At 52.6% G+C, this 26,748-nt stretch overlaps 1 protein-coding gene and 1 pseudogene across 1 annotated transcript in view; one reads left to right on the top strand and one right to left on the bottom strand.

Annotated features, from left to right (window-relative positions):
• SLC28A1 (solute carrier family 28 member 1) overlaps window positions 1–19,728 on the top strand; it is a 32,046-nt gene extending 12,318 nt beyond the window's left edge. The window contains exons 8-17 of the mRNA XM_040968472.1: window positions 227–307; window positions 2,029–2,109; window positions 4,245–4,370; window positions 12,916–13,046; window positions 14,548–14,716; window positions 14,823–15,020; window positions 16,698–16,779; window positions 19,182–19,280; window positions 19,373–19,484; window positions 19,662–19,728. Of these exons, the coding sequence (XP_040824406.1) occupies window positions 227–307; window positions 2,029–2,109; window positions 4,245–4,370; window positions 12,916–13,046; window positions 14,548–14,716; window positions 14,823–15,020; window positions 16,698–16,779; window positions 19,182–19,280; window positions 19,373–19,484; window positions 19,662–19,728 (1,146 nt within the window). The remainder of the gene's footprint in view (window positions 1–226; window positions 308–2,028; window positions 2,110–4,244; window positions 4,371–12,915; window positions 13,047–14,547; window positions 14,717–14,822; window positions 15,021–16,697; window positions 16,780–19,181; window positions 19,281–19,372; window positions 19,485–19,661) is intronic.
• A 3,594-nt stretch (window positions 19,729–23,322) lies between these two features.
• Window positions 23,323–23,797, bottom strand: LOC121148895 (annotated as a pseudogene).
• Between the last annotated feature and the right edge of the window lie 2,951 nt (window positions 23,798–26,748).

Raw genomic sequence — 26,748 nt, 5'->3', positions numbered from 1 at the left:
GAAAAGGGTGTGGCCAGGCTGGGCAGCACTGACTGTGGGCTCCCCAAGAGGCCACCTATAGGGACCAGAGATTACAGGTGCTGGAGCCAGAACCTCAGTGCAGAATTCTCTTAGGCCCGAGTGGCCAGACCGTGGGTGGAGCAGGCGGCCAGGGATCTCCTGGGCCCTGCCTGGTGCCCTTCCATGTGCCTGCCCTGACCTGGGCCTCTGCTGTCTTTCCTGGCAGGTTCTGCCCATCATCATCTTCTTCAGCAGTGTCATGTCGATCCTCTACTACGTGGGCCTCATGCAGTGGGTGATCCTGAAGGTGAGCTCCCGAGGCCAGAGCCACCTGCTCCTGCTTGCATACCATCCCAGAATGCTCTACTCCCTGGTTGCACACCATCCCAGAATCCTCTGCTTCCAGGTTGCACACCATCCCAGAATCCTCTGCGTTCAGGTTCCACACCGTCCCAGAATCCTGTACTCCCCAGTTGCACACCATCCCAGAATACCCTGCTCCTGGAATGGTCCACATCTTCCCACAAGCCCCTGCTCCCAGGGTCCACCTCTCTGGATCTCTGACTCCCAGTGTCTGCACCTTCCCAGAATCCCTTGCTCCTGAGGTTTACAACTACCCAGAATCCACTGCCCACAGCTCATTCCCTCCCAGAATCCCCCGTTTTCAGGATCATGACCATCCCTGAATTCCCTGGTGCCAGGGCCTACACCCTCTCCATGTCTCCTGCTGACTAAAGATTCTTTCAAGAGTCCTTGAAACCACATTGAGCAGATAGGTGTCAAAACACAGTGTGGTCTTGAACCTGCCCTAGAAGATGGGAGGGAAAAAAGAATTTACATCAGAAAGTCTGAGGAGACCCTAGCTGTGGTCCACACTAGCTAGACTAGGCTGGTTATGTGTCAAAGCCTGTGCTTAGGTTCAAACAACTGCCGCACACAACCAGGATGTGGCGGACAGTGCTGGGCAGCAGTGCACCTGGCAGAAGACACTGAGGGTTTAGCTGCTGGAGCTCAGAATCCATCAGCAGCAACAGGTGCACCAGCAGGTGCAGCCAGAAATGCAGAAGCAGCCTGTGCCTGGGTTCTCGGCATCCACTGCTCCATGAGGGAGGGAGGTGATGGGCACTGGTTTCCAGGCTGTGTTCCCAGCACCCACTGCTCCACAAGGGAGGGAGGTGATGGGCACTGGTTTCCAGGCTGTGTTCCCAGCACCCACTGCTCCACAAGGGAGGGAGGTGATGGGCGCTGGTTTCCAGGCTGTGTTCCCAGCACCCACTGCTCCACAAGGGAGGGAGGGAGGGAGGGAAGTGATGAGCACTCGTTTCCAGGCTGTTTCCCACCATGGGCTATGACAAGGTGAATGATCAGTAATACTGGGAGAGGGCCTGGACTACACTCAAAGGCTGAAGGCCAAGGGCCTGGACAGAGCAGTTACAGGGCAGGAGAGGGGGGAGGGTGTCTGCCAAAACCTAGAGAAGGGACCCTGGGGCTGGTGCACTTGGCGTCTACCAGCAGAGTAAGTAGACAGAGAGAGAGGGAGAGAGAGAGAGAGAGAGAGAGAGAGAGAGAGAGAGAGAGTGTGTGTGTGTGTGTATGCACATGCATGCAGATTCATACTGACTAAAAGGAGGAACTTTCCAGCACAGTGTTTCCCAGGCCCTGGCACTCACCTCCCCTCTGCAGCATGGAGACCAGAACACGGCACCTGCACTTAGCAAGGTGGAGGGACTGTGAGCATGTGAGACAGAGGAGATGGGGGCAGAGGCATCCATGCATGAGGAGCCCAGACCCAGCACACCTCAGGAGACAGGCCTGGGCTCCAGGTGCCCTCAAAGTGCCCGCTCTCAAGAGTGTGGCAACAGTGGCTGGTGCACTTCAGCCTGAGCTTGGAGGGGTCTTTGAGCTCCAGAGTGGGGGGCACCCTGTGCAGCCAGCAGGCAGAGTGAAGATGGGGAAACACTCCCACCCACTCGCCAAGCCCACCCTGCTGCCGTCAGCGGGCCAAGGGCTGTGTGTGCTTCCTTCCAGATCGCCTGGCTGATGCAGGTCACCATGGGCACCACGGCCACCGAGACCCTGAGCGTGGCAGGAAACATCTTCGTGAGCCAGGTGAGTGCTACAGCCTCCTGCTCCTGGGCCCATTCCTGACACAATCCCAGAAGAGTCAACTGCACTCCCCAGGGCACCAAACAGGGGCGCACTTTGTGGGGTGCACTTGGGGCCTGGGCCATGCTGGAGGGATGTGTCCTGTCCTGCTGTCCCTAGACTGTCCCCGTTAGCCCAGAGACTCACAAATCCCGTAGCCAGAGCCAGGCCTCATCTGCTGCAAGGGCAGGCAAGGGGAGCCTGAGAGCAGTGGCCGCACTGCTTCTGCCACCAATGGGGGTGGTCTGGACCCCCTTTTCCATCCATGCTCCCTTCCTACTCTGTCCTGGGGGGTCCCCTTGTCTTTAGACATTGAAACGGCTCCTGGCTGCTGTTCTGCCATCCACCCCCTGAACTCTGACCCTCACATTGCCTACGCCCTCGGTTGCCTAAAGGGCATATCAGATCTGACACACTGAAGCCCAGGCCAAGAGAGCCCTCCACAGCCACCCCCTCGCAGCTGCACCTCTGCAGCACTGCCCCGTGGCGGGGGGGTGTGAGAGGGGACCACTGACAGTGAAGATGAAGGTGGCAGTGAATAGGCAGCAAAGCCAGGCCCAGGAAACCCTCCTGCCTCTGTTCCCTTCAACTGGCTAAGCCCACAGCTCCCCCTCCACGTCATACCCCTGCTCCCTGCCCTCAGCCCTGCTCCCCTCCATTCTATCCCTCTCCTCTGTTTTCTTCTCCCAGCTTCTCCTCCATCTTTCATGTGCCTGCCCCAGGGACCCTGCAATGACACACAGCAGGCCAAGCCCACGTTTCTGCTGCTCACTCACCCCTCCCCGTGCCTGCTAACCAGTTCACCCCAGAGAGAGACCGTTGCTGATCACTCAGTTGTGGTTGTTTCTTATTTAAATTAGAAAGAAAAGACTCATTTTAAAAATATCTGCCCTCTCTCCTTATTCCTTGTTTTGTATGTGATTTCTTAGTTAATACAAAGCTAATAGCTCTTATTTTTCTTATGTTTTTAACTGCTTAGGTCTCTGGATGTAAGGGTGAGAATTCATTTGATGGAAATACTTGTGAATATTTAAAGACCCATTTACTCCTCTGGAGCTTGTACGTTCAAGAATGATTAATCTGTGTAATAAACCGATGACTACAGTCATTACATATAATTTTGTGTGATCAGGCTTTTTGATTTTAAGAACTTTGCCTAGCTAAGAGCAGTGGTGGACTTTCCCCACTCCTGAGATGTTTTCATTTATACTGGTTGCATTTCAAAAATTATAAAACAGTTCCAGTTTACATAGTAAAACAGATATCTTGAGAATAATTTTATTGCGCAAGTTAGAGGCATAAGCTTAAAAGCATTTTCATGAAACCTATATGTGCAGCATTCTAGACACATGACTGTTAAACTCAATAAAGAATAAAGAATTTGAGTTCCAGGACAGGAGTTGGCACAGCAAGAAAGACACTGAAGTTTTTACTAAGATTTATTTATTTGTATTTGAAAGGCAGATTTACAGAGGAGAGACAAAGGTCTTCCACTTGCTGTTCCATTCCCTGAATGGTTGCAATGGCCAGAGCTGGGCTGGTCTGGAAGTGGAGTAGCTGGGACATGAACCCACACATATATGGGATGTCAATGCTATAGGCAGAGGATTAGCCTACTAGGCCACCTTGACCCCCAGACACTATATTTTAAATGCCCACTAATCACTGGGCAGCCCTACTGTGTTATCTTCCCAGCTTTATTTTTATTTTCGTGCAAACACTTGGCTTATCTGCTTGGCTGACTGACTAGTCATTCAACTCCCAAATTCCCACAGGCCCCCTTCCCACTCTCCACAGCCACCCAGAGTATGCATCCTATGCCCAGGACAGGGCTTAGTCTTGTGTCCCCTGACCCCCCAGCTATGGGGGTGCCTGGTCCTGGCTGGTGGTCAGCACAGGGGTCCTTACTGGCTTGGGCTGGACTGAGGCTCAGAGTGGCTCAGCCAAGGACAGATATAGTTCTAACACACACACACACACACACACTCTCTCTCTCTCCCCCTTTCCTGTGGGACCCCTTAGCACTGCCTCTCTCCTGCCTCTCCCAGGGTGGGGACAGAACACCTCAGTTCACGGTCTGACTTCTCTCCTGGTCACAGACTGAGGCTCCTCTGCTGATCCGGCCCTACCTGGCAGACATGACCCTGTCTGAAGTTCACGTGGTCATGACTGGAGGCTACGCCACCATCGCCGGCAGCCTGCTGGGCGCCTACATCTCCTTTGGGGTAGGTAGATCCCTCCCACTGCCCACCTGGGCCGGGGGTCTGGAGCCCTCCCACTGCCCGCCTGGGTCGAGCACCTGGAGCCCACCCTGGGGACCCCAAGCAGCTCCTGGCTGGAGCAGCGCTGGCTTCTGTCTTGGGCCTGAAGCTGGGGGTGCTGTGCTGGCAGGAGGAGCAAGGCAGGTGGGTGAGCTGGACCATCCTTCTGGCTTCTCTCATGCCTACCTGGGTACGAGTCCTGGCTTCCTGTTTCCTGAGTATCTACTAGTGCCAGGTTGGGTGCCAGGGTTTATTTTGTTCTTTTGAAAATTTATTTAGGGCCAGAATGGTGATACAGTAGGTTAAACAACTTCCATGGTGCCACTTGCCTGTGAAAGCAGCAAAAAGTGGTCCAAGTGCTTGGCTCCTGCCCCCTGTGTGACCGGGAAGGAGCTCCTGGCTCACTGGTCCAGACATCCGGATGGAAGAACTCTCTGTCCCCATCTCTGTCAAATACAATAGAGACAGACACAGATCTTCCATTCTTTGATTGATTTCCCAAGTGGCCACATGAAACCAGGATTCTGGAACTCCATCCAAGTTCCCACATGAGTGCAGGGGCTCCAGCACGTGGCCCATCCTCTGCTGCTTTCCTAGGTGGGAGCTGGGTCAGAAGTGGAGTGTCTGGGACTTGAACTGGTACCCATATGGGTGCTGGTATCATACAGGTGGCGGCTCCATCCACTGTACCACAGTGCTAGAGGGTTTAATATCCCCATTTCAGAGGAGAGGAAATTGAGGCCTGTGAGTATGAGAGCTGTCCAAAGCCAGAATCTGAGCCTGGATCTGTCGGGCTTTAAGCGCAGGCTCATTTCCCCACACCGCACACACTGACATGGTTCCTGGAGATCATCTTCCTCCCCCAGTTTCTATCTCCCCCTCCACTCCTCTTCCCACTCTCTCTGACTTCCCACTTATGGTGCTGGCTCAGCACAGTGCACTGTGGGTGAACTGGGCCCTCAGGGTAACCACAACACTGCTTCCTGGCAGGTGGAGAGGGAGCTCCAAGGTGTCCCTGTAAAGTTCAGGGGCATTCTGCTTTGTGCTTGCAAATGTCCTGCATTTGTGCCTTCTACAATTGAATCCTCAAAGATCTCATTTTTTTCTGAGTTGACATAGTTCTTACTTGTTGCAAACTGAATGAAGATTTAAGAGGTTACATTTTAATTTATTGAAAGTTTCTAATGTTGATTGCACAGTTGAGAGGGATGCATGCCCATGTGGGTGTCTGATTAGGATGGGGAAGGTTGAGGTGTGGTCAATGAATGTTTCAGTACTTTTTCTTTCCAACATCCACAGCAGTGGGTGGGGGAAGGGAAGGGGCCACTCCCTTGCTGTCAGCCAACATCAGCACCCAGAGAGCAGGAGACAGTCATTTGATGACACCTGGAGACCCCGATGTAGTTAAGAATGTCTAAGAATGTCGTAAAGGCGTTACCTGAGTGGTTTCAATAGTTTCAAGACATTCTCGTTTCTTTGCACCAGATTTGAGAAACATTTTTCCAAGATCTGTTGGCTGTCCACAGACCCAGTTATTTGTTGCAAAGCTTGGCCAGGAGAGCTGTCCAACCCATTCTGTTTTCCGTCCTCTATGAGACATTCCCCATCCCCTGCTGGCCTAGATGAGCTGTCTGTCGTGTCCTCCTTGTGCATCTGGGCCTGCCCACTGCACAGGCCTCAGCAACTGAGGATGCCCAGTCCTGACACTTGTACTCCAAGGTTGGACTCCCTATCTTGGGGGTTTTCCCTGAGGAGGGACTTTGAGTCCACAGGAGATCTTCAGTCTTGACTCTTGTGTGTGCCACTTAGTGCAGGGTCAGGTTCAGTTCATCTCTTGCATGAGCCAGCCCACGCACCACTATGTGCATAGCCCTCTCACCTGAGTCAGCAGGTGCCGTGGTCTAGCTCAGCCTAGCCTGCCCCAGGTTCAGCTCACATGCTTTCTGCCACATACTGTGATCTAGTTGGGGTAGCCCCTGACAACCCCCACCAGGCCCGGCCCCAGGCCTTATTTTTTGGTAAAGATTTATTTTATTTTTATTGGAAAATTAACTATACAGAGAGGAGGAGAGACAGAGAGAAAGATCTTCCGTCTGCTGATTCACTCCCCAAGTAGCCACAGTGGCCAGGGCTGAACAGATCCGAAGTCAGAAGCCTCTTCCGGGTCTCCCACGCAGGTGCAGGGTTCCAAGGCTTTGGGCTGATCTTGACTGCTTTCCCAAGCCACAAGCAGGGAACTGGATGGGAAGCAGGGCCTCCAGGATTAGAACTGGTGCCCACATGGGATCCCGGTGCGTGCAAGGCAAGAACTTTAGCCACTAGGCTACTATGCTGGGCCCTTGGTCTTATTTTTGTGCATGCTGGCCAGTGCTTTGGCTTAACCCAGGCCAACCCACCCCCACGCCTGGTTCTTGGGTGAACCAGTGGGTGCTGAGGCCTGAGCCAGTCCAGCCCACATTCCATCCTGGCTCTCTTGAATGCCAGCGGATGTTGCGGCCCAGTCAGGAGCCCATTCCTAGTCCCAGCCCTTGCCTGCAGGTGCTGCAGCCTAGCTCATCTTGGCTCACCCCCAACCAAGGCCTTTGCATATGCCAATGGGTGCTGAGACAGCCCAGACTACTCCTGGATCCAGTTCTCACACGTGCCAGTGGGCACTGCAGCCTTACCCAGCCCAGATGCTCCCAGGCCCAGCTGTTGTGGATGCCAGTGGGTACCATTGCCTTGCCTGGCCTGGCCTGCCACCGAACCCAGCTCTTGAGCATGTGGAAGGGTGCTGCCATCCAGCAGGGGTGAAACCACATACTCCCTACTGGACCTGCTCCCAGCCCCCATCCTTCCGTGTGCTGCTGGGTGCTGCAGCCCAGGCTGCCCTTGCTTAGTCCTGCCCGGATACTCACCAGTGGGTGTGGCAGCCCAGCCCTGCCTGTCCCAGTGCTCAGCCCAGGATTTCATATGTGCCGATGTGCGATGCTACCTAGACCAGCCCTGCTCTTCCACATGGGCTGGAAGGTCACTTTTTAAATCTCACATCCCATAACTAACTGCTTAAAAAAACAGTGTTTGTATTTGAAAGGCAGAGTTACAGAGAGGAGAGACATAGTGAAAGATTTTCAAGCCCCTGCTTTACTCCTCAAATGACCGCAGTGCTTGGGACTGGGCTGGCCTGAAGCCGGGAGCCAGCAGCTTCTTCCAGGTCTCCCATGTGGACCCAAGGCCTATGGCCATTCTCCACTGCTTTCCCAATCACATTAGCAGGGAGCTGGATGGGAAGTGGAGCAGCTGGGACACAAAACAACACTGATAGGAAATGCTGGCACCACAGGCTGAGGCTTAACTTGCTATGCCACGGAGCTTGCCCCAGTAACTGCTTTTTAATTTTTATCTTTATTTGCAAAGCTGAGAGACTGAGAGTGTCCATTCACTGATTAACTCCCAGTTGACTAAAACAAGGACATGGCATTCCTTATGGGCACTGGTTCAAGTCCTGGCAGTTTTACTTCCAATCCACTTCTCTCTCTGTAACTTTGCCTTTTAAAAGAAAAAAAGAAGAAGAAGAAAGAAAAGAAAAGAAAAGTCTTCAAAACAATAAGTTGAGGCTGTTCTATACAGACCTGTGCACCTGCTGTGTCCTTGTCCCTCATCCTGAGCGGTCACAGACTGCAGGCCGAAGTAGGGAGGCTGTGGGAGCCCCGGGGCAGTACACATCCCCCTAAATGTGGACGCTGGACGCTTGTCTCGGCTCCTGGCCTTCCCACTGGGCGCATCAGCACACTGCCCCCCCTTCCCCCACCCCCCCCATCCCCCGTTTGGGGACCTTGACCGTGCATCTGTTCCTAGCCCTGGGCACTCGGGGTTCCCCTCCAATAGATAGCACTGTGGCTACGCACTTCCCATTCGCTCCCCAGAACGCATGGAGGCTGTCAGGACAGCCACGTGGCCCCCAGAACTCAGGTGTGGAAGCCGGCGTCGGGGTCTGGCGGTTACAACCCTGGCTGCCTGGGAGAAAAGCTGTCAGCCTCCTCCTCGCCCGCTGCCTCCTTCTGCATCTGAAGCTCTCCTCTGCCCCCTCCTGGCTGAGAGCCGCCACTGCCCCGCCCCACCTTGGTCAGCTGCCCAGTGGCCATCCCTTCCTGCCTGTCCCTCTCCTTTAACACCTGCCCCCGGTCAGGTTGCCACAGTGACCATGTACACAAGAGATCTCCATAGAATTCCTACTTACCTGGATTTACAATCAGCCCTTTGTTGTTTTCTTAAAATAACTTTTAATTTCATTTTCATTTTCTTTGAAAGAGACTGACCTTCCATTTACCGGTTCCTTTCCTCACCCCCATCCCCAAATGACTTCAAGAGCCAGGACTGGGTCAGGCTGATGCCAGAAGTGAAGAATTCCATCAGGGTCTCCCACACGGGTGGCAGGGGACTGTATTTCAGGGTGCGTGTTAGCAAGGAGCTGGATCCCAAGCTGAGTAGCAGGATGCTGACCACCCAAGCCGACTTACCTACTGTGTCAAGCGCCCGTCTCCTAGAGTCGGCCCCGGTAACTGCAGGTTCCACATCTGGATTCCAACATTCCTGGGATCAAAAATATAGACTTGTCCTCTTGTCACTAGTCCCTAGATGACATGGTGGAACTGTTCATGTGGCATTCCTGGTGTAGCAGGTGCTATAATACGTCGCCGAGTGCCAGCTTAGGTACAAGGAAGAGGGCCCACGTTCTAGGCAAATTAGATTGTGTTTCAAAAAGTTTGCATTATACACAATTAAAAGGCAAGTTTATGTTGGCACGAAAATGTGGGAGAAAACATGCATAGTTTTTTCACAGTACACACACACCTTTAAAAAAGAGTTATTTATTTTTATTGCAAAGTCAGATATATAGAGAGAAGAGACAGAGAGAAAGATCTTCTATCCAATGATTCATTCCCCATACGGCCACAACAGCCGGAGCTGAGCCGATCCAAAGCCAGGAGCTGGAGCTTCTTCTGGGTCTCCCACACAGGTGCAGGGTCCCAAAACTTTGGGCTGTCCTCGACTGCTTTCCCAGGCTACAAGCAGGGAACTGGATGGGAAGTGGAGCAGCTGGGACATGAACCGGTGTCCCTGTAGGATGTCAGCGCATGCAAAGTGAGGATTTTAGCTACTAGGCTACCATGCTGGGCCCTACACATACACTTTTAAGAGACCCCTGGAATACCTATATAAGTATCAACATTATCTAATGCCAAAACCAAGCATGTCTTTTAATTCCATATTCCATACACTTTTTGAAGTCCCTGCACACAGGGCCTTTTTATGGGAGGGACTTCATTGAATATCCATGGAGCCTGATACCCTGGCAGGGCCCTATGAATGCTGAGAAGTGGCTGTTTCCTTTTTCTTCTAGAACATTCCTATGGAGCATCTTTGGGATGGGCATGGGTCCTGGGGTGCCAGGCAGGGGGAGGCCTGGGAGCTGTCAGGGGCTGCAGGGCAGCCAGCCACAGGAAGCCAGGCACGGGCCACTCCCGCACCCAGGGGTGTCACCGAGCAGGGCTCTACCCTTGTCACAGTGGGCAGGACACCACCCGCCGTGGCATTTGGGGCTGTGGCCAGGCCAGCACCTCCAAGGACAGTGTCCATGAAAGTGACACATGCAGGGTGTGCTGTCCATTGGGACTCAGATTTCCAGAACAGGTGTTGTCTCCATGCTGGGGAGAATTCTACCCCCACAGACTGGGGAAGGACACTGGCTGGCGCTCAGGCCTGGGAGGGGCCCTGGCTTTCCTGAGATGCCCACGTATGTGCTCCAGGCCCTCCTGCATCCTCCACTCAGCCCAAGCATGAAGGTCTCAAACCTGGCTTTTTACATCCTCAAGATGTAAGGACTGTATTTAGCTCAGCATAAAGAGCAGGAGAAAAGGTGTGTTTTGCATCACTGTTGATAAAAGGATTTATATGGTCATGGACATAATGGAAAAATGCAAAAAGAAAATAAATTCAGAGAGACCAGCACTGTAGTATAGTAGTTAAAGCTGCCAACATCCCATGTGGCCGCTGGTTCGAGTCCTGGCAGCTCCATATTTGAACCACCTCCCTGCTAATGACCTGGGAAAGCAGTGGAGGATGGCTTAAATCCTTGGAACTCTGCACCCGTGTGGGAGACCCGCAAGAAGCTCCTGGCTCCTGACTTCAGACAGGTCCAGCTCTGGCCATTGCAGTTGCTTGATGAGCCGATTGAGGAATAAACCAGCATATGAAAATGCCGGAGACCAGCTCCAGCCGAGTTCGGAGCTCGGGAAGGGTGTGTGGAGTCGGCGATAAAGAAAGACACAGACACTGTTGCTACAGCTCAAGAAGCTGTCCTTTTTATTTACTTAGACACATCACAAGCCTCTGCACAAATGATTGATTTTACTATCATTAACTTCAGAACTAAGCCAGCACGCACAGATGTTCAATTAATTTTTACTTCTTGGTCAACCAGGCGCTCTTAAAGATAATTCTGTAAGTTACTATAATCAGTTTCTTTAAAGCAAGCCGATATTCATTCTTCAGAAGTAGCCATTAGGTGACAGCCAGAACTCCAAGGCCAGGGCACAGATGGTAACCTACTAATCAGTAAAACATTCCTACTACATTTTATTTTCACAACTTATCTATCACTTAATGGGGGAAATACTTCAAAAGGGACAAAAAAACATAAAGATCTAAGACAAAAAGTTTCAATCATTAAATCCCTCTACAACCTCATAAACAATCAAACAATAGTCAAAAGTATATCTCTAAGATGTTAATAAAATTGCCCTATATTTCCTTTAGTTAAAAAAATTATGAAAGCAGCTAAAACAGCTACATTTTCTATGCTCTAAAGAGTTGCAAGTACAGTCTAACCCTTAGGGTCACAGTAACTATATTTTTTGCCATAGCAGTTTCAGCTCATACTCTCATCACTTCCATTAGTTTGTAAGATTCTTATCAAGCCATTTCCCAGAAGGCATGCTGCATGTCTGGGCCAGATTCCAGGGCAATGGGCAGGCACACAATAAGGTGTCCAGAAACGGCATGGGCTTAATTAATCCTGTGCACAGTTAAAGGCCCACTCACCAGAATATTAGCAATAACATTAACTCCCAAATTCACATCTGTTACATCTCACAGGGGCAAACAACAATGTCTCAATAGATTACAGAATTCCTAGTGGGGTGCTAGAGTGTCCATGCAACAAGGGGGTGAAACAGCGACAAGGTGGTCAGAGAGAAATCCGCTGGGCCCTGCCAAACAGCTGGAAGCTCCCCCGGGCCCTGCCAAGCAGGGAGCTGTTCTCTTCACACCTTCATGTCATCCGCACCCACTGCACGGACCCCAGCATGAAAGGTCTCTTTCTGTTTCTGCACTCTCTGTAACTCTGACTTTCAAGTAAAATAAATAGATCTTACCCAGTAAAGAAAAATTCTAATGTATTTATCTGAGAGCACACACACACACACACACACACACACACACACACACACAGGCTCCCATCCACTCCCCAGATGTTCACAATAGTCTTGGACTGGGTTGAGACCAAAGCCAAGAGCCTGCAACTGATTCCAGGTCTGCCTTGAGGGTGACCTCGTCCTCACTACCACCCAAAGTCCCTGTTGGCAGGAAATTGGAGTCAGGAGCCAGAATTAGAATTCAAACCCAGACAACAATGTGGCTCTCGGACACCTTAGCTGCAGGGCCAAATGCCCACCCCTAAAACTACAGATTTTTCTTCATGTTTTTTTTTTTTTTAACAGAATTAGAGAAAGAGGAAGAGAGGGAACTTCCATCCTCTGCTTCACTCCCCAAATGGCCTCAATGATAGAACTGAGGTGACCAGGAACCAGGAGCTCTGGGTCTCCCGTATGGATGCAGGGGCCCAAGGACCTGAGCCATCCTCTGCTGCTTTCCCAGGTGTATCAACAGGAAGCTGGAAGGGAAGTGGAGCATCTGGGACTTGAAGCAGCACTCATATGGGGTGTTGGGGTTACAGGCAGCACCTTTATCTGCCACATCACAGCGCTGGCCCCTAAATTTCTCTTTTAATTCCTGATTTGCCTTTTTGATGCTTGTCAAGCTCCCAGGGATGAACCGGGCTGCATCTTAGATCCATGCCAACTCATAGCCTCTGGAACTTCACTCCTGGGGATTGGTGGTCAAGAGGAGACTGCCTAGAAGGGAGGAAAGACCTGGAGTTGGGGGCCGCAAGGACACCTTGGCACCCCTTCTCTGCATGAGCGTGGACAAAGTCACCATGGACCCTTTGGGCCACGGTGCTCCTGTCTGTGAGGGGAGGCAGCAACAATGGCCCCCATGACTCACAGCCTGGTGGGAAACACCTCCCGACAAAGCTGTGAGCCTCCACTCTAATGGGTGTGGCGGTGGTGAACCATGAGGCCTGCCGGAATGTGACCAGGGTAGCTGGGGGCAGGGGGTGCGGGTGGCAGTCAGGGCACATGCCTGCTGCCCGGAGCCCCCTGTGTCACCCCCACTTTCACCCTCACAGATTGATGCATCCTCCCTTATTGCTGCCTCCGTGATGGCCGCCCCCTGTGCCCTGGCTCTGTCCAAGTTGGTCTACCCTGAGGTGGAGGAGTCCAAGTTCAAGAGAGAGGAAGGCGTGAAGCTGAGCACTGGGTGAGCATGGGGCAGGGGCAGGTGGAGCAGACAGCAAGGGGCAGGGCTGTCTCCTCCCACCACTTCCTTCTGGGGAGCCCTGCCCAGGCTGGGGCCTCCCTTGCCAGAACTTGCATCTTCATGTCCAGGCTCCGGCCAGCAGGAAGCAAGGGCTGGGCTGAAGCCTTGGGAAGGAGGCCCAGCTTGGGGGTGAGGTGGGTGCTGGTGTATGGAGGCTCACACGCAGGCCCATGCCCTGTCCCAGAGGGGTCCACCAGGGCCTACAGGGGATAATATTGGCCAGGCATTTGTGTGATTAGGGGTACTATGGGCAGCCCCAACATTTTGAATGATGCAGGAGCTGTCTAAGAAAGTGGAAACAAGCAGGTTTGCTTTTTAAATTTATTTTATTTACGTGAAGGTAGTTACAGTGTGAGAGGAGACACAGAGAGAGAAATCTTCCTTCCACTGGTTCACTCTCCAAATGGCCACAACAGCCAGGGCTGAGGTAGACCAAAGCTGAATGCTAGGAGTCTCTTCCAGGTCTCCCACACAAGTGCAGGGTCCTAAGGCCTTGAGCTGTCCTCTTCTGCTTTCCCAGGCCACAAGCAGGGAGCTGGATGGGAAGCGGGGCTGCCAGAAATGAAACGGGCGCCCATATGAGATGCTGGTACTTCAGGAGGCAGTTTTACTGGCTGTACAACAGCGCTGATCCCCAAATACATGCTTTTAAGAAAATGGTGTTTCACTCATACAGAACTTCCTTCCAAAGTCTTGGAAAAGGGCATTGGCGGGGGGTGGAGGCTGGGCGTTGGGTGTTGGACCTAGTGGCCCAGGCACAGGCAGGACACCCACGTCTGTGTCTGAGGGCCTGCTTCATCCCTGCTCCGTCTCCTGCCCCCACTTCCTGCCAGTGTTAGGCCCTGGGAGGGGACGCCTGCATGCCGAGGTTCCCACCCCCTGAACCCCACTGTTGGGTGTCTGGCTCCCAGCTTAGGCCTGGGGAGCGAACCTGTTCTCTCTCCCTGGCTGTGTTCCTCTCACATAGCCATTAAAAACAAAAAGGGTACATTCACATTGGTGCAAAATACTTTTAAAATCTGTGCACAGGGTCTTCAAAAAGTTCATGGAGAATGGGCAATTAAAAAAAAAAACTTTGGGAGGATCTCAATTTATTTTGAACCCAAATAACCTTTTATTTTTTTTAAGAAAAATTCTAATATTTTGCAAACGTTTTGAAGCCAGAGGGTTACAGGAATGCATTGTTTCCTCACATATCCAAATCATGTCATAATAAAAGAAATAGTGAGGGTTGTTTTGCTTTGTTTTGTTTGCACTTAGAATGCAAGGCGGTGTGCGCCAGCCTCCTGTCGAAGGTCAAAAGCCACTGGTCACAGGTGGCTGATGGCTTCTGTCTTGGGCAGAATCGGGGGTCGGGAGGATGCTCTGTCCAAGGTGCCTCCCAGGCCTGCAGGCAGGGAGCGGCCAGTGCTGACAGCTGGCTCTCGGCGCCCACATACAGAGACGCCCAGAACCTCGTGGAAGCCGCCAGCAGCGGGGCCGCGGTCTCCGTGAAGATCGTGTCCAACATCGCCGCCAACCTGGTGGCCTTCCTGGCCGTGCTGGCCTTTGTCAATGCCACGCTCAACTGGCTCGGCCATCTGGTGGATGTGCAGGGGCTCAGCTTTGAGGTGTGAGTCCGCAAGGGGCTGGTGGTAACGGCGTGGCCCTGGGACGGGCAGGGCCAGGGTGAGGGGTGCGATGCTGGAGACCCCCGGTCCCCTCCCGTGTCCGCAGCTCATCTGCTCCTACGTGCTGCGGCCTGTGGCCTTCCTGATGGGCGTGGCCTGGGAGGACTGCGCGGTGGTGGCGGAGCTGCTGGGCATCAAGCTGTTCCTGAACGAGTTCGTGGCCTACGAGGAGCTGTCCAGGTACAAGCAGCGCCGTTTGGCAGGGGTTGACGAATGGATCGGCTCCCAGAAGCAGTGGATCTCGGTGAGTGACCGCGTGCTGGCTGACCTGATTCTGGGGCCTGGAACCAGGCGGTGCCTTCCTTGCCTCTGTGGCTGGACATAGTCACTATTATCCCGTAAGTGGATTGCAGCTACTTTTAAAAGAATGTACCATTGTGACTTGAGCATCCCTGTTGGGCTGACTCCTGCTGGCTCCCAGCCACACTGCTGAAGCATCAGGGACTACCCCTTGTCCTGGGCCACTTCCTGGGGAACTTGCCCAGATGGGACTGAGTCACCGGGCCTGGGTACCCTGTGGTGGCTGACCCTGTTGTGGGCCCATCACACAGATGCTGGGCAGCCTCCACATGGACACACAGGCTCAGCTGTCTTCAGGAGCCCATTTGCATGTCTCAGGGGACAGGGAAGTTTGGAGGGGAATGAATTTCTTCCCAATTACTTTTTTAAACTGGCAATGACGTTGCTCTGCAGTTTTAAAAGAGAAGTTGGCATACAGGAAGCAGTGCAAGTTTCCACAAGAACCCTCCCCCAGGTCCTCACTCCTTGGACTGTCCCAGCGCCACGGTCCTTCTGTGTCTGTTAGCTCGGACTTCAGTTCTTCAGCAACTATTTACTGAGACCACTAAGAGCACCAGGAATTTTTTTTTTTAAGATTTATTTATTTTTATTGGAAAGGCTGATATACAGAGAGGAGGAGAGACAGAGAGGAAGCTCTTTTATCCGATGATTCACTCGCCAAGCAGCTGCAACGGCCAGAGCTGTGCTGATCTGAAGCCAGGAGCCAGGTGCCTCTTTCAGGTCTCCCACATGGGTGCAGGGTCCCAAGGCCTTGGGCCGTCCTTGACTGCTTTCCCAGGCCATAAGTAGGGAGCTGGATGGGAAGTGGGGCCACCGGGATTACAACTGGAGCCCATATGGGATCCCGGCACATTCAGGGAGAGGACTCTAGCTGCTTGGCCACCGCGCCGGGCCTGGAAGGCTTCTGTCTAATATGAGAAGCAGGCAAAACATAATGAGGCAAAGGAGTTTATCAAAGCAGAACAACGAAAACATCCCAGGACAATTGCAGCAGCATAGTGAGCTAATCCTCCTCCCCCAGTACCATCATCTAACATGGGCACCGGTTCAACTCCTGGCAGCTCCACTTTCAGTCCAGATCCCTGCTAATAACCTGGGACAGCAGCAGGGAATCACCCAGTGCCCACGTGGGAGAGCTGGATGAAGCTCTTGGCTCCCAGCTTCAGACTGGCCCAGCTCTGGATATTGTGACCATTTGGAGAGTGAGCCAGTGAATGGAAGATCTCTCTTTTTCTCTCTCCCTGTCTCTCTGTCACTTTACAGAGAGAGAGAGAATAAAAGAGAGAGAGAGAGAGAATGCTTTCATCTCCACAAAGGTTGGTGCTGGGCCAGGATGAAGCCAGAAGCTCCATCCAGACTCCAAACAGACCCAAGCAGTCTTCTGCTGCTTTCCCAGGTGCATCAGCAAGGAGCTGGATCAGAATTGGAACAGCCAGGACTCTAACCAGCACCCACATGGGATGCCAGTCTCGCAGGTGGTTGCTTAACATGCTGCACCACAGTGCCGATCCCAATAAAATAACTTGCAAAAAAAGAAGGCACAAGGATACATGAGATATGGGGAAGGCAGGGCACGGCAGGAGGGCAAGAGGCACTCTGCCCACTCATCCTGTCTCCTCAGGTCAGAGCAGAGACCCTCACTACATACGCCCTCTGCGGGTTCGCCAACTTCAGCTCCATTGGCATCATGCTGGGAGGCCTGGGTGAGTTCCCTCCTTCCCCAGGGTCTTCCCCTCGGGACACCCGAGCCCTGTGGGTCTCTGTCGTCCCCTTGGTCAGGGGCCAGGCCTGAACAAGACGCTCATTCAAGGGGGCTCTTCCAGCTCTGGGAGCCCCTGGTTCTCTGTGCTGCCCAGGAAGTTGTACCCTGGTCCTGGAGACTGAGTTCAGCCCAGGGCCTGAGCAGAGACAGGGAGGGTGGAGCTGGGCTGTCCTCCAGCCGGGGCCTGCCTGTTCCCACACCCACCTGTGCAGGCCAGGCAAGCGTGGAGGGAGGGGGACCCAGAGGGGGAGAAGCTGCCCAGACCCCAGTCCTTCACAAACAGCCTGGGCTCCTCGCAGTCCCCCTGCCTGGGGCTGCAGCCAGCCCATGCTGCACAGGAGGGGGCCGAGTCCTGAAGCTGAGTGGTGGCCCAAGTCACCCAGATCCCAAGTGCTGGGGCCTATAGGAGGGGACTTCAAAATGTTTGTGGAAAATGGAATTGAAAGGTGAGTTGGGGGGGTGGGGTGTGAGCTGGGGGGTGTGTGGCAGGAGAGCAGTTGACCTGCTAGTTAAACTGCTGGCTGCTTAGCCTGTGTGCAAGCCCTGCCTGGCTCCTGGACCTGTCCTACGCTGACGCAGACCCTGGAATTGCAGTGGGGGCTGGGTCCACTGGGTCCCTGTCCACACAGGGGAGGCCTCGGGCCTGGCCAGCTGTTATAGACACTTAGGAGTGAGTCCATGGATGGGAAAACATTCTCATTCTCTTTCAAATATATATATATATATATATAATCAAATAAACAGTTTAAAACATTTTAGAAAGATGTGGGCTTGGGAAGGGGCATTCAGCTTACCAGCTAAGTTGCTTGCGCATTCCACATCTGAGTGCCCAGAGTTTTTTTTCTTTTATCATTTTATGATACAGTCCCATAGGCCCTGGGATTTCCCTTATCTCCTCTCCAATGCCCTCCCCCCTCCCTGAGTTCCCCTATATCATCACTATAGTACTTCATACACAATCATATGTCCATCATTGTGGGCATGGACAATGGCAGAGTCCAGCATCCTATTGTCAAGATATAGTAAACAGTTTCATTGGGAGTCCATCTTTAGTCTGGAAGAGATGCATACTGCATTGTATCCTCACATCTGGATATGATAGTCTCTATTTCAGAGTTACTGTACATCCCCTTAAATGAAGATCCTATCCCACCATCTCGATTCTCCGATAACTTATTTTCATACAAAAAAGTTTAACATATATCCCTATGAGGGATCTTCAGAAAGGTCATGCGGAAATGTGTGTGATGAGAAAACCACAGATGCATTTCAAAAACATTTTTACATTAAACTCATCTTTCTTGAAAAAATTTATTTACTTATTTATTTGAAAGACAGAGTTACAGAGGAAGAAGGAGAGACAGAGAGATCTTCCATCCTCTGGTTCCCTACCCAGATAACTAAATAGCCAAATTTAGGCAGGTCTTAATCTAGAAGCCAGGTCTGGTGCAGTAGCCTAGAGGCTAAAGTCCTCACCTTGCACATGTTGGGATCCCATATGGGTGCCAGTTCTGATCCTGGCTGCTCCACTTCCCATCCAGCTCCCTACTTGAGGCCTGGGAAAGCAGTTAAGGATGGCCCAAAACCTTGGGACCCTGCACCTGTGTGGGAGGCCTGGAAGAAGCTCCTGGCTGCTGGCTTCAGATAGGTTCAGCTCTGTCCATTGTGGCCACTTGGGGAGTGAATCATCGGACAGAAGATCTTTCTCTCTGTATTTCCTCCTCTCTGTATATCTGCCTTTCCAAAAATAAATAAATAAATAAAGCCAAGAGCCATCAGATTCTACTTTATTTTTATTGGAAAGGAAGACTTACAGAGAAAATGAGATACAGAGAAAAAGATCTTCCATCTGCTGATTTACTTCCCCAAGTGGCCGCAATGGCCAGAGTGAGCTGATCTGAAGCCAGGAGCCAGGAGCTTCTTCTGGGTCTCCCACATGGGTGCAGGGTCCCAGACTTTGGGTCATTCTCTTATGCTTTTCCAGCCTATTAGCTAGGAGCTAGGATCAGAAATGGAGCAGCTGGAACACAAACCTGTTTCCATATGGGACACTGGCGCTTGTAGGTGAGTTAGGGTACTGGCCCCTAAACTAATCTAACTCCATTTTCCACAAAGTGCCTTAAAGCTAAGTCTGTGTGACTCCAAACTTGTGTTCCCTCCCTGTGTCTGCCACAGATGATGTGTGGAAGGGTCTGGGGATGTCACCAGGTCCAAGGTGCAGCATGACGGGAGGGGGAGGGAGGGGTTTCCAGAAGTAGACGAGGAGCCCTGAGGGTGGACTGAGCAGAGCTGGGGGCCCCTACCCAGAATCCTTGGCCCTGAGTGCTCTCCTCCCCACCGCAGCGTCCATGGCCCCAGAACGGAAGAGCGAGTTCTCCAAGATTGTGCTCCGGGCGCTCTTCACCGGGGCCTGCGTGTCGCTGATGAATGCCTGCGTGGCCGGTGAGTGATGGCAGCCTCAGGACTATGATGTGGGGTCTGCCCACCCCTGCTGGGCCTCGCCCACCCCTGCTGTGTTCCCCCTGCCCTTGCAGGGATCCTCTATGTGCCCAGGGAGGCGCCCGTCAACTGCACTGCCCTGCTGAGCACGCCACTCACCAACAGCAGCTTCGAGGTGTACCAGTGCTGCCGCGAGGTCTTCCAGAGGTGAACACTGCCGGTGCCCACTGCAGGGGACGTGGTGGCATGGGGCGGGGGTTGGGGGGAGTTGTGGGGATCTGGGTGGACTAGAGACCCGGAGCATTCTACCTGGAACAGCACGGCCTGCCCACAGCCTGCAGAGCCTGGCTTTGAGCTCACCTCTGCCCTGTGCTTCCTCCTCAGCTTGGAGTTCGGCCCTGGGGCCCTGGACAACTGCTGCCAGTTCTACAACCGCACTGTCTGCCCCTAGAGGGGATGGAAGGATTCCTGGGTCCCCACCACCTGCTGTCCCCAGTCCCTTCCTGCAGGAGCTGTTGAGTCTGGCTGACTCCCGTCCCCTATGGGGAAATGGGTGGTGAAGTGACTGGCGCCTTGCAAGAGCCCCCAAGAATGTGAAAATGTGTCCTGCTTACGGCTCCTACTCCCTCAAACAGGAAAGCTCAGGGAGCCCTCTGTCTCCTCCTCCCTCCTCTGCACATCCCTCGCCCCCTCATCTCCCATGTCTCAGTGTGATGGCTCAGTGGCTAAATCCTCAGCTTGTACGTGCCAGGATCCCATATAAGCACCAGTTTGTGTCCCAGCCGCTCCACTTCCCATCCAGCTCCCTGCTTGTGGCCTGGGAAAGCAGTCAAGGATGGCCCAAAGCCTTGGGACCCTGCACCCTGATGAGAGACCCGGGAAAAGCTCCTGGCTCCTAGCTTCGGATTGGCTCAGCTCTAGCCATTGCAGTCACTTGGGGAGTGAGCCAGCAGATGGAAGAGCTGTCTCTCCTTCTCTTTGTAAATCTATCTATACAATAAAAATAAATATATCTTAAAAAAAAAAAAAGATGGTTAAATCCATGTGTCAGTCGCTGCTTCCCTTCCAGGAGACCAGATGCCCAGGTAGCAGGTTCTGTGTTGGGGCTGGCACTGATGCCCCCACCCGCCCCTCCCACAGCTGTGACAGGCATCACAAATCAATCTCAGCGCTGTTCTTGCCGCATCCAGAAGGAGCTCTGGAATCCCCCGTGAACTCGGGGCTGCTTGAGCCATCAAGGGAGCGACTCATCATGCCTGCACACACATTGACTTCTTGTCAGTGGCCTAGGAGGCTATCTGATCTCCACCTGTGAGGGGTGTGTGCTGCTGCAAACTCCACCCCCTGCCCATCTTCCTGTTCCCACAGGTGCTGGCCATGAGGAGGTGGGGCCTTGAGGAGATGAGCAGAAGAGGGGGAGTTGAGTCCTCATGCCTCGTATGCATACACGCGTGGATTAACGCCCTTTGCGTTTCCTTCAGGTGAGAAGCTGCCAGCGTGCAAGCTGGAAGCGGGTCCTCCCGAGCCTTGCATCCCGCCCGCACCCTGACCTTGGACCTGCAGCCTACAGGGGGGTGAGAAATAAATTTCCATAGTTTCCAGAGTTTCCATAGTCATCCAGTTCCCAGTATTTGGCCTTAGCGGCCTGAACAGACTGGGATAAGGCCCCGCCCTCATGATCTCATCTGAGCCTAATTGTCTCCCCAGGGCGCAGCTGGGGCTGAACTGGGCTAGCATGTGGGGGTGGGGCGTGATTCCATCCACAGCACCCACTGTGCCAGGGCTGGGGCAAGGCACGGGGGAGCAGCCCCCAGCAGCTCCCATCAGCAGTGACAGGTCCAAACAAAGAAGACTGCAGTACTGGGTGTTGAGAATATGATGGCAGCATCTTTGCTTTCTTGCCCAGAGCCCAGTTAATTCATTTCTGTAAGACCCAGGTTCTGTGCATAGCAAGTTTTTAATGTGATTGTGGTGCTATACACTGTAGGAGAGAGGAGAGACAGAAAGATCTTCCATCCAGTGGTACACTCCCCAAATAGGCATAATGGCTGGAACCAGGACCTTCTTCCAGGCCTCCCACACAGGTGCAGGGTCCCAAGGCTTTGGGCCGTCCTCTACTGCTTTCCCAGGCCACAAGCAGGGAGCCGGATAGGAAGTGGAGCAGCCAGGACACAAACCAATGTCAACATGGGATTTCCGGGTTTGAAGGTGGAGAATTAGTCAGTTGAGCTATTGTGCTGGACCCTAGTAACCGCTCTTAATTTAGTGAGTTCATCCTATGGGAGTGGTGACCCATGGGGGCTGGTGCTGTGGCATCATAGGATAACTCACAGCTTGCAACGCAAGCATCCCATGTCAGAGCTCTGGTTTGAATCCCAGCTACTCCACTTCCCATCCAGCTCCCTGCTAATGCATCTGGGAGGCCCAAGTGCCTGGCCCCCTGGAACCTCATGGGAGATCTGGATGGGGTTCCAGCTGCTGAGTATGCCGTGGCTGGCTATTGAGACCATTCGGGGAGTGAACCAACATGTGGAAGATCTCTCTCTCTCTTCCTTTCTCTCTATTACTCTGCCTTTCTGATAAATAAATAAAACAGTTACTCTTCATCATCAAAGCAGAGGCAAAAAAAAATACCAGCTGGGGAAGGAAGACTGGGGCCTGATGCATCTACCAAGGGCATTGGACCCAGAACAAGGCGTTCTTGTATATTATGTGTGCTACGGGCAGAGAACAAACTCTGCTAAGGCTCTCCTCCTTCCCCTATGGTTGTGCTGGGATCCATCTCTTCGCAGGGGCAGGGATTGGTCAGTCCACCACAGCCCTACAGGCACGTAATGTGAATCCCCAAGCAAATACAAGCTGCTGGGACAGGCATGGCGTGGACCGGCCTGTGAAAGTTTATTTCCTAAACTACCCAGGGACCTGGGGAAACTTTGGACCATACCTGTCCTGTAGGTGGCAGCAGAGGCACAGGCAGCCCAGTCCGCAGCCTCAAGCAGGAGCCGTCTCTAAGGCAGCCGCCTCCCGCGGAAGCAGCTCGCCCAGGCTTTGGAGCAGGGATTACAGGGCGTCCAGGAAGAGGGCAGGGCCCCTTCTGTGCTCTAGCATCTTCTGTGGACACAGCTGCACCTTCAAACCTCTCCTGGATCTCCTACTGCTGCGCCTTTCCGTGATGGTTGAGCCTCTTCAAGTGCAGTCCCGCAAGACACACTTGCTTAGAAAACTTTCGGAAAAGCAAGCTCTGTGTCTGGGTCCCTGCCCCCTGGCACACCTGTGCCCCTTCCTGCCCAAATCCTGCACCCACCGAGGTCTGTAAGTCGTCCGAGGAGCTACAGTCACCCTCCTCTCCTCCCTTCTCCCCATGAGCCTGCTGTCCTCTCAGCCATCCCTCCCTGTAACCCAAGCTCACGCCTTCAGCAGAATACTAATTAGTGCTGAGTTCCTTCCAACTGCTTGAAATTTCTTCTGGCTCAGTGAGCAGCAGGACCTTCCGCGTCATCCGAGGGTGTCTGCCCCTCCCCCGGGAGCTTCCTCCCAGAGTGTCTGCACGGATGGTGTCTGAATCATGGGACTGCACTTCCGGGAGTGATTCACTAACTGAACCAGGACCCAGTGCCTGACCCTGGGCAGGCCGAGTCTGCAAAGGCTCCGGGAAAGGACAGGAATTATAAAACCCGGAAACAGTGGGCTGGGAGCGGAGCTCTGCTGGGAGCTTGAGCTCACTCCTCCTTTTAGCGCAGCCTCCATGGTCAGCTTCTCTTTGGATTCACCAAGAGCTGAATTATTTGCAGAAATTTCCACTAACCTGAGCTAACGAAAAGGACGTTGCCCAGGATGGCTCCTCTGCTAACCTCTGCTCCCAGTCCCACACCCTGCACGGAATGAAGGGGTCGTGTGTTTAAATCCCATCCCATCCAAGACCCTCACCACCTACCGGGGCAGCCTATTGTGCATTAGAGAGCCCTGGTTCTTGGAATCAGATTGGTTTGTATATGTTATTCTCTATTTCCCAAAGTAATGCTTGCTCATTCTATTTAAGGGGTCATTTTTTTTTTTTTTTTGCCACAAAGTGTGTTTTATTTTCACTTATCATACAAATAATTTTCTATTATATCCCAGGGCAAACCAGAGAAATTTGGCAGTCCGATTAGTTGGGTGGGCCCATCAGAGACCCACAGGCCAGTGGTGGCGGCACGGAGTGCCCGGGTTCACAGCACAGCTTGTGGCTCGCATCCATCTTGCAGGTGCCTCATCTTCCAAGTCACACCTTGGGGTCTTTGAAGACAACGGGGAGGGTGGGGAGACTCCTCCCAGGCTTTTAGGAAATCTTGCTCTGTTTCTCCTGCTTGATGGTCTCTTTAGTCGGCAGGGTGTTCTCCTGCATTTCTGTCTTTAGCTTGGCTTTATCGAAGGTGGCGGATCTCTCCCATGTCGGGTTTGTCTGCCATTTTCTTACACCCAATGTGGCTCTTCCTGCTGCGAGCCTGGCTCCTGGTGATCCTGCTCAGTTGCTACAGCAAGAGACCCACAATTTTTAAAAAGATTTATTTATTTTACTTGAAAGTCAGAATTACAAAGAAAGAGAAAGCTCTCCCATCTGCTGGTTCACTTCCAAAATGGCCACAAAGGCCAGAGCTGAGCTAATCTGAAGCTGGGAGCCAAGGGTTTCTTCCAGATCGTCCATATGGGTGTAGGTACTCAAAGCTTCAGGCCATCCTCTGCTCCTTTCCCCAAGTCACCCAGCAAGGAGTTGCCTTAAAAGTGAAATAGCCAGGATTCGAACCAGCACCAATATGGGATACTGTCTCTTCAAGTGGAAGATTATCTTGCTATACCACCAGGTCAGTCCCAAAGTGTCAGATCTTACAGGCACCTTGTAAGAATATCATAGCCCCTTTACCCTGTGATAGCCCTTCAACCATTTGCACATGGCAACTGGCCAGGCCTCCCTCCCTCTCTGAGCTGGGAACCCTTTGTTCTCTTGGTTGGTCCTCACAAAAAACATTGTAGGGTATCAACGTTTGCCCCAGACCAGACTCTGAGTTGTCCTGCATTGTATGTGCAGACAGCACATGAGGAATGAGCAAGGTCCAGCAGCCATCAGAACGCCATGTGGGAAGTTCCCTCTCATAGGTGGAACCCAGATGATGCAATGGGGGTGCAGGACCAGCTCTAGACTGGGGAGGAGGTGGAGGGGGCAGGGTGTTGGGAGCCACATGCCTGCTTTGGACTTGCTTGCTAACACCTCAGGACCTGCTTATGGAGGGAGACCCTCCAGGAGGGACCACAACCATGGCAGGGGAGGGTCAGGCCAGGAGACGGGATGGGGCAGGGATGAGTAGGTAAGAGTCCAACTGCTGGGACATCTTCCTACCTGGCCACCCACAAGGAGGTCCCTGACTTACCTGGAGCTTGCTCTCCATTCACACAGGTAGAGGGGAACTGTCGCTTTGGGTCTCACTTCTGGTGAGTATGAGGAGGGGTGAAGTGGAGGTGACCATGTTCACAGATTGAGTGGCTGGAAGCAGAGGAGAGGTACACTTCCCTCATGCTGGGGCACAGAGTATCCCAATGAAGAAAGAAATAAGGGGCTGGCACAAGGGCTCAATTGCCTAATCCTCTGCCTGCAAGCACTGGCATCATATATGGGCACTGGTTCGTATCCTGGCTGCTCCACTTTTGATGCAGCTCCCTTGTGACCTGGGAAAGCAGTGGAGGATGGCATGGGACCTTGGGAGCCTGCACCCACTTGGGAGATCCAGAACAGGTTCCTGCAGCCATTTGGGAAATGAAACAGCAGATGGAAATGCTTTGTCTCTCTCTCTATGAATTTGCTTTCCAATAAAGATAAATAAGTCTTTATAAAACAAAAGGACGTAAGTGATAAAAGGAATCAACATTATTCTAAAGGAATAACAGGAAGGGGAGGAGAGAGGTAGAGTTCTCCCACCTGCGGCTTCACTTTCTTTTTTTTTTTTTTTTTTATTAATAAATTTTATTTTGACATTCTTTACATAGTTAATTAGGGTAAGAAGGTTCAAGGGCTACAGGAAAGTGGCTAATACTAATATGTTTTCCATTTTGTTACCTGTCATGTTTAAAGGGGGGGTTTAAGGAGAAGGCCACCCAATTTCACCTCCCCAAGTCGGGTGAATAGGGCATGCTCTGAGGTTCTTGCTCAAGTGGTTTGATGTTGCACCGTTATGAATCGCTGTCAATCTTGCCGCTCGACACTATGAGGTCTTTGAAAAATCACTGATTGATAGTCCATCATAGCTTAGATGGTAGGTTGACCGTCAGTTTCGCTTTTGTCTTTGTTATGTTCTGACGTCCAGCATTTAGCTTAGGAAGATCTCCAAAGATTCTTGTATGTGCTAACAGTACAGGGCTGGCACCGTCAATCGTCCAATCAGCTGGTGGTTGCAATTCCTGGGTTGGTTCTGAGTTTTTTTCACTCGTCTTCCCCTGGAGCCAATGGGTGTTGCAGTCGTCTGGTACTGACAGCACATACTTGGCCCTACATAAACCAGCGGGGAGCTGTAGCCTAGGTTGGAGCGGACCCACCAATAACCCAACCAGGCCCACCCTACCCTGGTTTGCCAAGTAAGTGTAGCAGTATTCCGTCTGTCCCACATCCCATTCCACCCCAGCCGCTGTCTTTTTAGTTTTATTGTCCCTCCCGTGGAAGTGGTAACCAAGAGGGATGAGCCCACTTATTCCCTCCCAGGCCTCTCCCACTCCAGATTCCAGTTATGTGCCCCAAACAAACCTGCCCCATTTAATTTGTTTGCACCAGTAGGAATAATCCGCCCAGCCTGCTTTTCCCTGTTCTAGTCCTAAGAGGGCACAGGTTTTTTTTTTTTTTGGGGTTAGCTCTGACTAGTCTGGTCGGCCCCCATCCAGCCATGCTCTCCTGCGGAGTGCTGTCAGCAAAGGAACCTCCATTATTCCCCTGCCAGCTCTGCCCACTTCCTTTTTGTTCTCAGGTGGTTGAGCGCTGCGGTCCTTCCGTTAAAGGAACCGCACCGCGATTCCATAATGTGCATAGTCTTTGTTGCGACCGGACCTGGGTCGACCCACACTGGTGCCTGGATTGGCCTTGTGGATGATGTGGAAGATTCTGCCGGTCTTGCCCCAGTTGCCCACTGTATGCCAGTGGGTAGGTTTCCATGGCCTTTTCTGGGCTGTTTCCATCATGTTTCTTGAGTTTACCTGCTGGGATCTGTGTCCTGCAGAGGAGTTGCCCCTGGTCCTCCATCAGCTCTCCCAATGCCAGGTTTCACGCTTTACCAGTGGGTCCATGAGCCAACCCTAATCATGTCCACTCCTGTCATAGCAGGAGCATGAAACTGTGGCTTTTCCTGATGGCCTTAACCAATCTGGTGGCTTGCTGATGGATGTCCAGCACAGCCATGGTGTCCATTCCCACGTATGGAATCACTCTTGGCTCAGTAGGCGGTTTGAGACCCTG

Source organism: Ochotona curzoniae, unplaced genomic scaffold (assembly GCF_017591425.1).
Source record: "Ochotona curzoniae isolate NIBS_2020 unplaced genomic scaffold, NIBS_Ocur_1.0 scaffold_4701, whole genome shotgun sequence".
In the NCBI taxonomy this organism is placed as follows: Eukaryota; Metazoa; Chordata; class Mammalia; order Lagomorpha; family Ochotonidae; genus Ochotona; species Ochotona curzoniae.
The sequence above is the reverse complement of the archived record's forward strand: the minus strand, read 5'-3'. Positions and strand labels throughout refer to the sequence as shown.